Source organism: Heteronotia binoei, chromosome 1 (genome assembly GCF_032191835.1).
Source record: "Heteronotia binoei isolate CCM8104 ecotype False Entrance Well chromosome 1, APGP_CSIRO_Hbin_v1, whole genome shotgun sequence".
Lineage (NCBI taxonomy): Eukaryota > Metazoa > Chordata > Lepidosauria > Squamata > Gekkonidae > Heteronotia > Heteronotia binoei.
The window spans coordinates 204420746-204435824 of record NC_083223.1 but is presented as its reverse complement, the minus strand read 5'-3'; the positions used below and the strand labels follow the sequence as shown (position 1 = coordinate 204435824).

The 15079-nt window shown below is 40.6% G+C and overlaps 1 protein-coding gene across 1 annotated transcript in view; it reads left to right on the top strand.

Moving 5' to 3' along the window:
- Window positions 1-15079, top strand: part of KCTD3 (potassium channel tetramerization domain containing 3) — a 47505-nt gene that overhangs the window by 900 nt on the left and 31526 nt on the right. The window contains exons 2-3 of the mRNA XM_060246787.1: window positions 9015-9068; window positions 14503-14548. Of these exons, the coding sequence (XP_060102770.1) occupies window positions 9015-9068; window positions 14503-14548 (100 nt within the window). The remainder of the gene's footprint in view (window positions 1-9014; window positions 9069-14502; window positions 14549-15079) is intronic.

Below are 15079 nucleotides of genomic sequence, written 5' to 3'. Positions count from 1 at the left end.
ATAAAACTCATCATTATGCGGGTTTAGGGTCCACATCGATGCGCACTGAAAGAATGTGAAGAAAAATCTAGCTTATAACATTTGTTGTCCGTAGTTGCCTTGATTGGAAATACAGTGAGATGGTTTAAGGCTCAGCAGGTACAACAGAAGCAGTTTTGAGTGTGCAACCAGAAAATCATAGAAGCTTTAAAAGTCAATGTAATGGTTAGTGTGTTGGACTAGGATCTGGGAGACCTGAGTTAAAATCATTGCTCTGTGGTGGAAGCTTGCTGTGTGATTGTTTTTAGTTGCACATTATCAGTCTAATTTACCTCACTGAGTTATTATGAGGATAAAATAGGGGAGATGAAAGTGCTACTTTGAATCCCCACTGCAGAAAAGAATGGAGTATAAAAAAAGTAAACAAATATACTTAAGACTCCAATGCTGAAAAATGAATGATAGTATGCTGTCATGATGAGACATCTGTGTTGTGCAGATGACAGAAAGTGTAAGAATTTTTTAAGTTTTTTTGTTACTTTTCTCTTTTTTGAAATAGGCAAATATGTATTTAAAACGCCAAAACAAGGGACACAAATGTATACATGTCCCCTTAAAATACTTAGAAGGCCTTATTCTACAAATTGCTGCATCAGACTATTTTAAGAGTGTTTCTGCATAAGCACATTGTTTGCACTTGATCTGGCATACTTTAATATCTTTGTCTGTGAACATAGAATTGAAAAACAGCAACACTGTAACAGGATGAAATGACACTTTTGGGCAAGCTAGGAGTTGAACCTTCTGTATACAAAACTAAAGGGAGAGAAAAGGCATATGTTACAAAGAATATTACAGATTTTTCTTAATCGCTTTCAGAAATGTTGCATAATAAGACTTTCTTAGGACCCAGGCTCTTAAGGCTTTACCAGTCAATGAGGAACCATTCCCATATTCCTAGCAATTGATAATTTAAATCAAGGTGGGTAGCCATGTTGGTCTGAAGCAATAGAATAAAGTTAAGAGTCCAGCGGCACCTTTAAGACCAACAAGGTGCTGCTGGATTAACTTTGTTTAATTGCTGTTTTAGTTACTTTGTCATAGTATTCTTATTTGTTTGTCAAGAACTTAAGAGGCTGGAAAAATCTCAGGTCAATAATTGCTAAATATCTTCTCTAATACAGCGACACAATCTTTTTGCATATTTCTTTTCACATTATACTTAAAGGCCAATAATGCAGTTGCAAGCAGAGTTACACCATTCTGTGCTCATTGATTTCAATTGACCTAGAATGATATTTAGATTTGCAGTGTAAGTGTTTTAAGTACTCTGGACATATTCTTTAAAATGTAGCCCAGTATAATTTAGACACACACAGTTTCCAGAACCTTTAAAGTCCTGAAACCGGCTGTGCCATCTTTTTCTTCTTAACAGCCTCCTGGTTGTTAAGTTTCATGGGGTGAGGTGGACACACAGCAAAAATTGTTTGTTAATTGGAAATTTCAATATCCTTTGTTATGGCATTGAAACTTATTTTAATACAAATTGAAGTATAAAGTAACAGCAGTAAAAACAGCAAAGCCAGTAATGAAAGCCCAAAACAATAAAGTATGAGCATCTAATTGTCTGAAAAAGCTGGGTACATAAAGTATAAAAATACCTTAACCTGGAACTGAAAGACATGAAATTTGGCCAAGGCAGAAAGTGGTGGAAAGAGCATCCCACAGATGAGGTGTCGCAATGGAAAATGGTGCTGTCCTTAGTGGCCATCCACCTTTCCTCTGAAAGTAAAGGAAACATGGAACAGCACCTCTGGTATAAAGCAAAACTGTTTGGCAGGAACATAGGGGAGCAGGCAGGCCTTAAGATACCTTGGTCCCAGACTGCTTAAGGCTTTGACAGGTAGAATTTAGCCAGGAAACAGATTATCAGTCAGTAGAACTGTGTAAGCAAAATGCTTTGCATTTTGGTAAAATAAAAGTTCCCAATACTTGGTATCTGTTAATGGTGTTGCTTCATCAGTTTGAAGAAATTGTAGTTTCTGTGTTACTTTAAGTGGCTTAGTTTTATTCAAGCAGGAAGAAAATAAGACTGCACTGGTCCAAAAGAGAGTGGCGACTTTAAATTAAATAAATAAATAAGGAAGGAAGGAACAAAGTGCAAGAGAGAGCAGTTTATTTGGCCTTTTCAATCTAAATGTTAAATAAAATGCTTTACCTTGCACCTTTCCCCTCCTTTTTTCCCATTCTATTCAAATAATTACAAATATATTCAGCTCTGGTACCCTGTGTTCTTTTACTTGAGAAAAATGTTATAGGTATTATAGTCAACAAGAAAAATTAATTGGCTCATTTTATAAGGTGTTCATACATTCAGCATTGTCTAGAAATAGAATAAAAAATAAGTAATACCTTGTTGCTACAGAGACCTTTGGAATGATTGTATGCACCACAAACAATTATTTAATTTCATTTATTGGATTTGTATTGCACCCTCCTTGCAAGTGGCTCAGGGCAGCTAACAACCATTAAAACTGTAACATCAAGCACAAAACATAAAACAATCAACAGAATTTCTATACAATAAATAATCAGTTTAAATTACATAATCAGTGAGCAACAACATTGCTGATACTATCCAGAGATCTCAACAGGTATGGCGCTAATATTATTAGTATTAAAGTAGTAACGTTGGCCAGGCTTGTGGTTCTGTGGCGACTTGATAGCTGTCTCCCATATTATTCGTTGAACGCAAAGCGGAATAGTTCAGCCTTGCAAGCCCTGCAGAACTGTGGAAAGTCCCACAGGGCTCTGGTGTTATCCCACCATGTGAGAGCTGCTACGGAGAAGGTCCTAGTCCTTGTGGTACTCAGCCAGGCCTCCTTCAGCCTGAGGATCGCTGGAAGATTTTGTGTTCCTGAGCTTAGTACTCTCTGGGGCACATATGGGGAAAGATGGTCCCGAAGGTAGACAGGTCCCAGGCCATATAGGGCTTTAAAGGTCAATATCAGTACCTTGAAACAAATCCGGTATGCCATATCCTTCTTTCATGCTGTATTTATTTTTGGGAGGGGGCACTAGTGCCTGCTTCTAGTTTGGGACATTGAAGGTATCTGAAACAGCAAGAGGATCTGATTTTTGTACATTCATCAACATTGCGTCCTGCATAGGTGTTACCTGTTTGAGAGAGTAAAGAGCAGGCAAAGCAATATTTTAAAACCTTGCCCTACAAAGCATTTTGCTCTATAAGAGAAAATATTTTGTAAGAGCTTTTTCAGCTTTCTTCCAAGTTTATAATTTTTCCACTGGAATTTTTTTGAAAGCCCCCACCCTCATTTTTTTTTTCTTAATCTGGGTCCTTATAGAGTTAACATGGCCTCATTCTGCAGTGCTGGAGTGTATAGGTATGTTTATATAAAAGTGCACATTTATGAGTCTTAAAAATGGTAGCAGTCCAAATAGGTAGCAGCCCAGATGACCTAAGGCAGCACCTGGATCAAGGCGGGTCAACACTGCTGATACTTCTCGATCTGTCAGCAGCATTTGACATGGTTGATTACGACCTTATGACCTACCACATTGTCAGAGTTTGGGGGGTGGGGTGGCCTTACAGTGGTTTTCCTCCTTTCTCTGGTGACCAGGACAAAGGGTGGGTATGGGCATCTACCTCCCAGCTTTGGATGGTGCCACATTGGTGCCAGCCCAACAGGTGAAGAGCTTAGGAGTGACCTTGGATGCCTCCCTTTCCATGGAGGCCCAGATCACGATGGTTGCCAGGTCTGCCTTTTGTTATCTTCAGCAGATCAGGCAGCTAGTGCCATATCTATCCCCCCAGGACCTGGCTACAGTGATCCATGCAATAGTCACTTCCAGACTAGACTACTGTAACTCACTCTATGCTGGTTTACCCTTGAGACTGACCCGGAAACTGCAGCGGGTGCAGAATGCAGCGGCTCGCCTGCTGACTGCACCACGTTTACGGGTGGGCATTTGGCCGGCACTCCACAGTCTGCACTGGGTGCCCATTGAGTACTGGATCTGCTTCAAGGTTTTAATTCTAATGTTTAAAGCCTTACGTGGCCTTGGGACCAACATACCCACGGGACCGTCTCCTTCCATATATGCCCAGGAGGTTGCTACGTTTGGCCTCCCAGCATCTGTTGGCCGTCCCGGCCCAAAAGATGCCTGCCTCATCTAAACTCGGGCCAGGGCTTTTTCTGTCCTGGCCCCGATCTGGTGGAATCAGCTCCCTATTGAGATCCAGGCCCTACCTGGCTTATTAGTCTTCCGTAGTGCCTGTAAAATGGAGCTGTTCTGCCAGGCTTTTAGCTAAGGCTGTGAGTGTCTATTCTTCATCTCGTTGGCCTCCCTCGCCAGCACTGTCATCTGTGCTACGAAATGGAATAAAAACTGCCATGCTGTGAGACAGCTAGGCTGGATAATATGTGATGAAGACATTGTATTTATATTCTGCCCTCCACTCAAGAGACTCAGAGCGGCTCACAATCTCCTTTATTTTCCTCTCCCACAACAGACACCCTGTAAAATGGGTGGGGCTGAGAGAGCTCTTCCAGAAGCTGCCCTTTCAAGGACAAGCTCTGTGATAACTATGGTTGACCCAAGGCCACTCCTGCAGGTGCAAGTGGAGGAGTGGGGAATCAAACTCGGTTCTCCCAGATAAGAGTCTGCACACTTAACCACTACACCAAACTGGCATGCTAATCTGAGTGCTGTTGAGTTGTCTGTTTATAGAATGTTTTTATTGTTTTATCATATGTTGTACTCCGTCCTGAGCCCTACGGGGAATGGACGGAATAGAAATATACTAAAATAAATAGGCCAGACTTGTCAAAGCTTGGGAGCTAAGCAAGGTTGGCTGTGGTCAGCACTAGATGGGAGATCACCAAAGAAGACTGTGGTTGCTATGCAGAGGAAGGCAATGGCAAACCACTTCAGCATGCATCTTGCCTGGAATTCTCTGTTGATGGGGTCATGAGTTGGTAGCAACTTGACAACATATTCTTCTCCTTAAAAAATTGGTGGCTTCCCTAAGGCTTTATCCAGGTTTTTGACTGAGAAAGGGATTTTTAAAAAATCTGCTAGTACATATTCTTAACTGTTAGGCCTGTCTTGATTCTCAAGAAGACAAAATTGGTACAACTATTTATTTACACTGATTTCCAACTAAACAGCAGAGACTGAAGATTCAAATAATGCTTAAAAACCCATTTAGAAGTTTATACAGCATGCCAGAAGGCGAAATGGTGAACTGCTGGTAATATGGTACATATAGCCATTCTACACTAGGTGCATGCAGCATAGTATAAATAAGATGGCCGAAAACACTGCACTCTTTTGCTGTGAACATAGCTGTGATTCAACAGAGAACAAGTGATAAACATGCTAGGTGGCCTACATAGCTAATTATACGTTTTTTTATGTTAGACTGAAGAACAATGTTTGCTGCTCTTCAGACTGAGTTGTAGAGGTCTTATGTACAATGGATATAAACTTATCTAAATGATTGGTAGGGAAAGATGAGTAAACATAAGAATTCCTCAAAGTGGCTTTGAGATTGTTGACTGGCACTAATTACACATACCTCTCCAATTTTAAAAGGGCTGTATGGGCTTTCCATTTGTTTTGGGGTCCAATTAAAAGGGCTATATGACTTAGCATCAGATAGAGTCTGCCTGCTCCAGTATGAGCTTGCCTGTTGTCTGAGGTCATATTTGGAAGCCAAGTTCTGTGTACTGTCTCCTTCAGAAGTGAGATGGGTGGCTCCAAGAATGACTGTCTCTTTTGCGGTACTTGGATTATGGATTGGCCTCTCCACATCTCTTTGTCTGCTGATGAGTTGATGAATCTTTTACACCATTGATGCCATTTGTGAAACATAAATTTTTCAAATAATAATTTAGAAATTGATTAAAAACCTCTGAAAAAGTGCTCCTGTTTAATCAAAAGATTTTAATTATTTTTAAATATTTGCAAAACTGGTGGATTTCATCATAGAAGAGGTTTCATCTGAGAAGAGGTATGCCTCCTTCTCTTCACTGCAGGTTGGTATGCTGTTTTGAGATGGGGCTTGGTGAGATTCAGGTTACCCACATAAAAAGAAATTAGGATTTAGTGATATTCAGGTATTGTGGGGGGGGGGGGATGTTTTCCACTCAGGAAGCATCATTTTTATTTATAACTTCATCTGTATTCCACTCTCCCCGCCCCCCCCCCAAAAGTGGCTTATATAATTCTCCATTTTTCCTCACAACAACCCTTTGAGGTAAATTAGGCTGAGTGACTGGTAGGTTAGGTAGATTAGGCTGAGTGCGACTGGCTCAAGGTCACCCAGCAACCTTCCATGGCAGAGGGGGAATTCAACGCTGGGTCTCCCAGATCCTACTACGGGTAGCCCGATGTAGAGTGCTCTGTAGTAATGTAGCCTGAATTTGATAGTGGCATAACTCATCGTGGCCAGTTCACTCTTTTTGAGGAAGGTTCATAGCTGGCATAACAGCTGAAGTCGGTATAAAGAACTATATGCCTCAAAGGAGACCAGAGTCTTTAGGTATATGCAGGACTCTAATAGCATTCCCAGGCTGTTTCTTCATGAGGATTGCAACGCTTCTAGGCAGGGCTGTAGCCAGGATTTCATGTGGGGGGAGGCACAGCAGCATTTTTTGTTGGGGGGGGGGGCAGTGGGCCACCCTGTTTGGCCCTAAACACTTTCTCTGCTTCTCAAGTAAAGTGACAACCCCTTCCCCCATCAGTAAACCTTCCAGGGGGATCCAGCTGCAGGTAGGCTTCTCCCCCACCCGCATCTGAAGCCTCTCCCTGCTAATCTCTCTGGCTAGGCAAAAGCAAAGCCTCCTTCCCACCCTCCCAGAAGGAACTGCTCCCCTTCGGATTCCAAGGTACCCCCTGCCTCTGCTTGCCGAGGATTCAGCTAGCAGGGGCTTGTTTCTGTTTCAAGGAAGGCTTCCTCCCTTGGCACCCCAGAGCTTGGAGGGTCTCTCTCTTTCCTGGTGCTCTTCTATGCCAGCATGGTGAGGTGATTCCAGGAGTAGTGAGGCCTGTCCCTGGGGCATGAGCGTTGGGGACAGCCAGCTGCCACAGGGGCCTGATTGGAGCATGTCTGGTGCGCAAGCCAGGAAGAAAGTGTTGTTGTTGCTGCTTCTTGTTTTCAACAATGTGGCAGAGAGGAGACTGGTAGCAATGCTGCACTTGTTCAGAGCAGCAGCGAGTGGCAGTGAGCAAAGGGGGCAGATTGGAGACCCTCCAATGGAGGGGCCATTCGGATGGAAGAGGGGGTTTGAGTTGAATGGCCTTCCCTCCCCCCCACCCGTAGCTACAAGCCTGCCTGTAGGATAGGTTGACTCCTTGAGCAGCTTTGTCATTGACCAACAGCTCCTCAGTCTTATCTGGTTTGAGTTTCAGTTTATCAGACCTCAATCACCCAAGTACATTTTTCTGGATTACTTAGATTAATGATAAAAAAAAAGTATAAGGCTGCAATCACACACACTAGATGATGCACTTTCAATCCACTTTCAGTGCAATTTCCAACTGGATTTTACTGTGTGAACTGGCAAAATCCACTTAGAAAGTGCATTGAAAGTTGATTGAAACAGCATTATTTAGTGTATGTGATTGCAATGTGAGATTTTGTAAGAAAGTATAAGATTTTAAGAACTAAGTTCTATCAGGGTTGTCAAGCATATGACCCAGCAACTGGAACCAGCCTGTTCAGGACTCTTACCTGGCCCACAAGTAACTGGTGTGAGAAAGGGAAGGTAGGAGGCTGCTTGGGATGGGGGGGAGCAGGTTCATGGGCACACATGGTGAGGTGTGTGTGTTCAAAGCTGTCAAGAAATGAAAGGAAGTGGCTAGGATGCAGGTATGTTATCCCTTGGGGAAAAAACCTAGCTTTGCATATGATTAAATACATTTATTGGGGCTTTTGTGGATTCCCCAATAAATCAATTGCTTTCACTCCTAGGAATCAATTGCTTTTGTTTGTATTTTGAGTAAAAAACAATACTGTTAATTGGGTTTGCCCTTGTCATTTATAAAGTATATATCTCTGATACCTGGCATTACATTTTGTGGCAGACATGACCCAACCTGACAAAGTAACATTTATGTCAGATCTGGCCCTCATAACAAACAAGTATGGAGCAGAGGTCCATCAGTGGCTATTAGCCACAGTGTGTGTGTGTGTGTGTGTGTGTGTGTGTGTGTGTATATATATATATATATATATATATTTGGCCGCTGTGTGACACAGAATGTTGGACTGGATGGGCCATTGGCCTGATCTAACATGGCTTCTCTTATGTTCTTAAGTTTGACACTTCTGTTCTAAATGTTTGCGCCTGGTTCTGCTAAAGTTAGTCCAGAGTCCCATTTAAAAGTGTGTGAAGTGAAAGAGTGACACCTCAGTCAGAAGTTATTCACTAAAGAATTAAGCTATAAACATCTTGAAACCAATATGTTTATTGTACAAATAAAGTTTTATCTTTTTTATATTAACCTGGAGCCCTATGAATTTAAAATATAAGAGTCTCATCCTCATGGCCACATAGTCCAATGAAGAAGTCTTAGAGCTTGGGCACAATTCAGTGGGGAACATTAAATAAAGTGTTTGGAATTAAATTCTTGATGGCAGCATTACATACTTTAAGAGGGAAGTCATGACAGGGGGCCTTCAAGATTATTTTCTTTATTGTATTTGTTTGTTTCCCCCCCAGAAAACAACCTTGTCTTTAAAGGCTTGTCTCTTATTATAATCTGCTCTTAAACCTGACTTCAGAAGGGCACCTTGAATGAATAGCTTGGATATGGCAGCTTTTAGATATAGATTAAATACTATATAAGGGTGATTGGTTCATTGAAATTCTGTTTTCAAGTGTAAGTTTTGTGTAGGCATAAAAGAAACTACTTATGAATAAATATTTCTTCAGATTGTGTTTTTTTTCAAACAAGATAAAGAACAAGATAACTACAATGTTTGACTTCTAATTTCTGTCTTCTAGATTCAGCACTTCAAGACAAACACTAATGTGGATTCCAGATTCCTTTTTTTCCAGGTATTTTGTAGCCCAAACCAACATACATTTGTTCAGCAAGAAGTGTTAAGAGAATATACTTATATGCAACTGACTCTCACATAACTATTTTAAAAAATCGTTTAAAATATTTTGATAGCTATATTGAGAAAATGGAAGATTTTTTTTGGGGGGGGGGGCTGTTAAAACTGCTAGCAACCCTAAGTTTCAAGCTATCTAGCTCCTTTCTCATGAATTCTTGATAATGTTATCTGGGCCTGGCAACTTATATGATACAATTATAAACCATTCTCTGTGTGTTCTAGCAATGTGTTCTTTCATAGTTGCTTTTTTACTAAAAAGGGGAGAGAGGTGGCAATCGTGTGTGTGGGAGGAACATTCCAGCTTTTCAATGTGATATATTTTTTTGTTGGAATTAACTACTCTTCTTATTTGTAAAAGATAATTTAGTTGGTCTGTTGCAGTCTTTCATATCTTTTCTGTTCTACTTGCCATGTTTACAGTATTTAGTTCCTAACTTTAGTTTTAGACCTTGAAAGTTTCTTATTTTGGTATACTTTTTTTTTCTTTGAAGCACTTAAGATGCGGCCTGTACTGCTAGAAGGCAGCATCAGAAGAAAGTGAAGGGCCATGCTCAGTAGCAGAGCATCTGTTTGGCATGTAGTAAATCCCAGATTCAATCCTCAGTGTCTCCAGTTTAAAGGTATCAAGAAGGAGGTGATGTGAAAGATTTCTGCTAATGACACTAGAGAGCTGCTTCCAGTCAGACTAGACAATAGTGACCTTGATAGCACAGTGATTTGATTTCATATAAGGCAACTTCATGTGTCCATGTGAAGGTCTGAGCCTCTGTGCCCTATGTGTTTGGCCTCCTGGGCAACTGATTGGCTGCTATGAGAAACAGTATGCTTTACAAGATGGACCACTGGTCAGATCCAGCAGGGCTCTTTTCATCTTATGATTATTCAGTTCTAGAGTTCTGAATGCCTTTTAAACTTTATAATCAAGGAACGTATGCTGAGGAACTACCTCAGATGAACTTTGAAGTATGGAGGTTTGCTTACTTTCACTGTGCTTATGCAGTATTTTGATTCTAGCCCAGGAGTGTTGAACTCATTTGTTATGAGGGCCGGATTTGACATAAATGAGACCTTCTCGGGCTGAGCCATGTGTATCATAAAATGTAATGCCAGGTAGCAGACATATAAAGTTTTTAAAGGGCACAGATACACAATTAAAGTTTTTTTCCCCTTAAAATAAAACATGCTTAAAATATTAGCCCGCTTGCAATATTTTGTTTTACAGGCTCTGATAAATGTCACCTCTTGCTATGAATTATTGCATCAAAAACTGCAGACAATGTCTGTGCTGTACCAATCTTGAATATGTGCTGTTCAGGTGTGCACATCTGTAAGTTGTAAACCTACTTTTGATTCATTGACATTCATTACACACATCTCATGGTCAATGCTTTGAGCCTAAGACCCAGAGGAACATGAAGCAGCTGGGCACTGTGAGCTTTTGTACAGAAGTTGCTTCACATACCAGTCAAGAACACGTGAAGGCACCATGGCACAGACTGAGGGCTATGAGCTTGTCTACAAAACTTTAATTTTCCCCAGAAAAATGACTACAACTAAAACAAAAAATACAACTTCTCCCCAAAAAAACAACTACAAGAACAGAGAGACAGCCATGTACAGTGGTCAGTGTCAGCCTACTATCTGGGAAGTCTAAATTCAAGACCCCCAATCAAAGGAAAATGTGAAAGAAAAAATAAGGAAAATTTGCTGGGTAAACATGGGGTGGATCACACTCTCAGCCTAATGCTGATATTTCTCTTCTAAATAGTTCACATGCTTTCCTATTGAGAAAGACTGGAGGGCATGAGTACAGTGAAAAAGAGGAGGTGAACCCAGTTACAAGCCCAGCAAAACACACACACACACTCTTTTGCTGTAGCAAGGCAAAAAGCTCATACCTTCACTAAAACATCGCTAGTCTTAAAAGCATTCTTTGTGGCTCTCCCGATGGTGGGGATTGCATAATGGAAGCTCTGGCTCTTTCTTTCCTTCCCCAGGGCAGGAGGAGGGGAAGGAGCCTCAGCCATTCATTAGAAGGAAGAGAGGCTTGTCTCAGTAGCTCTGCAGAGTGATTAATTGAGCCTGGCAAACTTAATCAACCAGCAGAGCTATAGAGCCAAGCTCCCTCATTGGCTGAGGCTGCTCCTTCCTCCACATCCCTTTGGGAAAAGGGAGGGGGGAAAGGCTGCTCTACTGCCCTGGCTTGTCCGGGGAGAAACACAAAATGGCGACCGAAAAAAGCAGGCAAGGGAAAATGAAGCAGATGACAGCCAGTTGCTGGAGGGCCTGATTGGAGCCCTCTGTGGGCCATATGTCTGACACCCCTGTTCTAGCATTTCTGCCTCTAATCCATAGAGGAACCAAGTGGTAAAATGAGTCTCCTTTACAACTGCATTAAATTTTAAAGACTCCTGTCCTTATCTTTGTCCATTATTTTGTATAAAATTTGATAGGTGTTACAGTTCATCATGGATATTGAATTGATTGTAACTGGAACTATATGGCCACAGCTGGTGTAATAAAATCCTGACATCAGCTGGTTCTCTCCAGGTTAGTGTTGGATGGACAGATGTGCAGTGGAGGGTTCTCAATCTTTTTCCTCTGCCCACTGTTTTCCTTTTAACTCATTCCCTACTTAGTTGTTCTCCCATGGGTTCTAGGCACCTGATTTCCTTGAAAATAGAAAGTTGAAGCAAATCTTATCTACAAGAATAAGATTTTTACCCCAGTAACCTTGAATTAAACCCAAACACGAAATCTCTCGCTTTGAACTGAAACTGAGCCCTTAAATGCAAAAGGTGATAACCAGCTGAAATAAGTGCTTCAGGAGATCCTTTTGCAGGGTGATAAGGGCCTCATGATGCTCCAGCTATTGTTTTAGAAACTATATTTTCCAAAGAGCCATCTGAAAAGAGAAAGAGGAACAGAGAGCTCTGAGTAGAAGCTTGGTTGCCCATAAACTATGTTGTCCAGCCAACAAGGCCTCGGTGTAGAGCAGGGGTGGGGAACCTTTTTTCTGCCAAGGGCCATATAGATATTTATAACATCTTTCGCGGGCCATAAAAAATTATCAACTTAAAAAAACAATGCTCCGCCCAGGGAGAATGATTCAGGCCAGCAAAATTAATGCAAATAATTGTTTTTCTATTTGAAGTCATGAGGGGAGAGCCTAATCTGGCACACACACACATGACCCGCTGCTCTAGGCAAATGCCTAGGTCCAGGGCTTTTTTGTAGAAAAAGCCCAGCAGGAACTCAGTAGCATATTAGACCACATCCCCTAATATTAGCATATTAGGTCACACACTCATTACATTAGCATATTAGACTCACCATCTGGGATAATCAAGTGCAAACTGAACTGTGACAGTAACTTTTCCAGGCCCCGCAGCAATTCTGGCTAGTCAGACAGGCCCCAGAGAGGCTGCCGCACAGTACATCTGGCCCTGTGATCCTTGCCTAGCCCTGGGGAGGCTGCTGCACAGCGCGGCTGGGCCCCACGATCCTCGCTGGCCAGCCAGGCCCCAGGGAGGCTGCCACATGACTCGGTTTGGTCCAGCAATCCCAGAGGGCCACACGAAGTGACCTCGAGGGCCGCATATGGCCCTCGGAACAGAGGTTCCCCACCCCTGGTGTAGAGGATTCTTGAATTGAGGCTAGTAACTTCTTGTGTTTGCTTGACACTGTAGTTCCGTCTTGCTGACATTCTGTGTTTTAAAAAAGTAACTTCTTTTATTTTCTTGTTGATTTAGTGCAGTTTCTTGAAAGAAAAGAAAGAACCTTATAGATTTGGATGCAAGAAATAAACTATTTAAAAGGAAGGAAGGAAGGAATGCTGTGTTAGGTATTATTATGTTGGTTTTGTGCGGTTATGGTTATATGATGTGAATTGTGCATATGGGGAAAGACAGAATGCAAATGCTTAAATAAAATGCATGAGAAGGGGGGGGTGGAAGAGCTCTATTTGAAAGGTGAGGTAAGATGGTATTTAGCTATATTAGCCGTTTAGTGAAATAATCTGTTATTTTGTTCAAGGTCTTCTTTGGTGGCTAAGTTTAGTTTTCATCTCTGGCTGCTATCTAAGAGGAGATTTCCTCTTAAAGTAGAATAATTGTATATTTCTTGTTTAAGTTGCATTACTTTTATAGGATCAAGATGCAAAAGGAAAGTATAGGTGAAAGGAAGAAAAGGAACCATGGCACTATATTGGTTTTGTACAGCACTATAAAATTACAGACATGGTGTACAAAAAAGAAAGAAACCAACCAGGCAAGTAATATACAGTGGGAGAAAATTTTCTGTCCTGGGAGAAAATTTTCCTTTAATAGTGACTAGGTAGGGGGACATTAGGAACAGCTGTCCATGGAAGACATAGGGAAAGTTGCAGATAGATTTAAAAAACCGAGTTAACTCTACTAATGATCTAACTCACTTGTCTTTCAAATTAATGCTCTTTTTCACCTATTGTACAGAGTTTCAGTGCATGCAAAAGTAGGATCTTATTCTTTGGGAAATGTATCACAACCTATTCAAAGTGTAAACAGGTTATCAGAACTACTAAGGTAGTTTCTGAACTGCTGTTGAATCAGGGAGGAAAAAATACTGCTGAAGTTGAATCCAGGTTTTGATTGGTTTGATTTCTACTTGAAAATATACAGAAGTAGTCTGGGAATCAGGATTTCAGGAAGAAAAAGGAGGAGAGTGAAGGATGAAATACAACTCTTTTGGACATCTGTCTCCTACTTCATTGTTGTTCATTGTTACTAAACTGAAGAAAGCCCCATAAAATTACCTTTTCTGAGTCTTCCTTTCTTTGACTAGTATTAGGTTCATGGTCATTTTCTCTGTGCCAGTCTTAGAACTCGCATCATAAATTTTTCTGCCTCCCTTGATAGCCTCTAGGTTTATAACTATAATACAGTTTTCCAAATTCTGCCTCTGTTGTTTGATTTCACACAAGTCTCCTATGGTGTGTATGTCCATTAAAATATCATATGACTAGACCTGCTATTTGCATCTCATGGGTGAACTTGGAATTAAGAAATACTTTCCTGAACTTAAATCAGTACAAAAATTAGGTTAGACATGTGTGTTATTTTAGCTAAGGTATGTTCTCAAGTCTGTCTGCCAAAATAAAGCAAATACTGCATTTGGGGTTATACTTGTAGTAGAGAATCACAGACAGAAGAGAGCATTAATTTTATCTGTCCCATACATGCTAATTCCCTGCACAAGCTTTATAAAAAAAACAGCAAGGTTTGAAATTCTGTATTTTCTTCACATTTGTAAATGTAGAACGCTATGAAATAATTTTCTTTGTTTCCACCCTCTTTTCAAGATAAACTTGAACTTATTTTTATTTTATTTTCCAGTTTGTTGAGTGGAAGAATTTCCACACTGAAAGATGAAACTGGTGCTGTGAGTATTCTGTGTTTTAATTTCTTGGGATATGAATATTGGATCTAATTACATGTGTACAAATTATGTAAGTGTACGAGATTTAGGATTTCTAAGTAATTGTAGCAAAAATGGTGAGCTAGTAGCCAGCTAGAGCACCATGGAAACATATTTTTTGTTATAATCTGCCTGGTGGATTTATAAATCAGTGATATGGGACATAAGCAATGTAATTGGATTAAGATGCAGAAATTTAAAATCAAGTAAAATCTGGAACAAAGCATATATGTTATCTTGGCATATTAAATGGAGAAATATTACATAGTTGGATAATGTAGACTCTTAACAGTATGTACTATACTCAGTATAGTCTGTTCTGTTTGTTAAAGCATACTTATTTAATCACTGTGTTATAATTAAGCCCTTTGTAAAAATGTCATCATGAATAATTCAGTTTTGTGTAATTTGCAAAATGCCAGGAAAGTGGGAGCTTTCCTGATCTCTTTAGGCAGGCCATTTCATAAGGCAGGGGTAACAATACATATGGCCAGT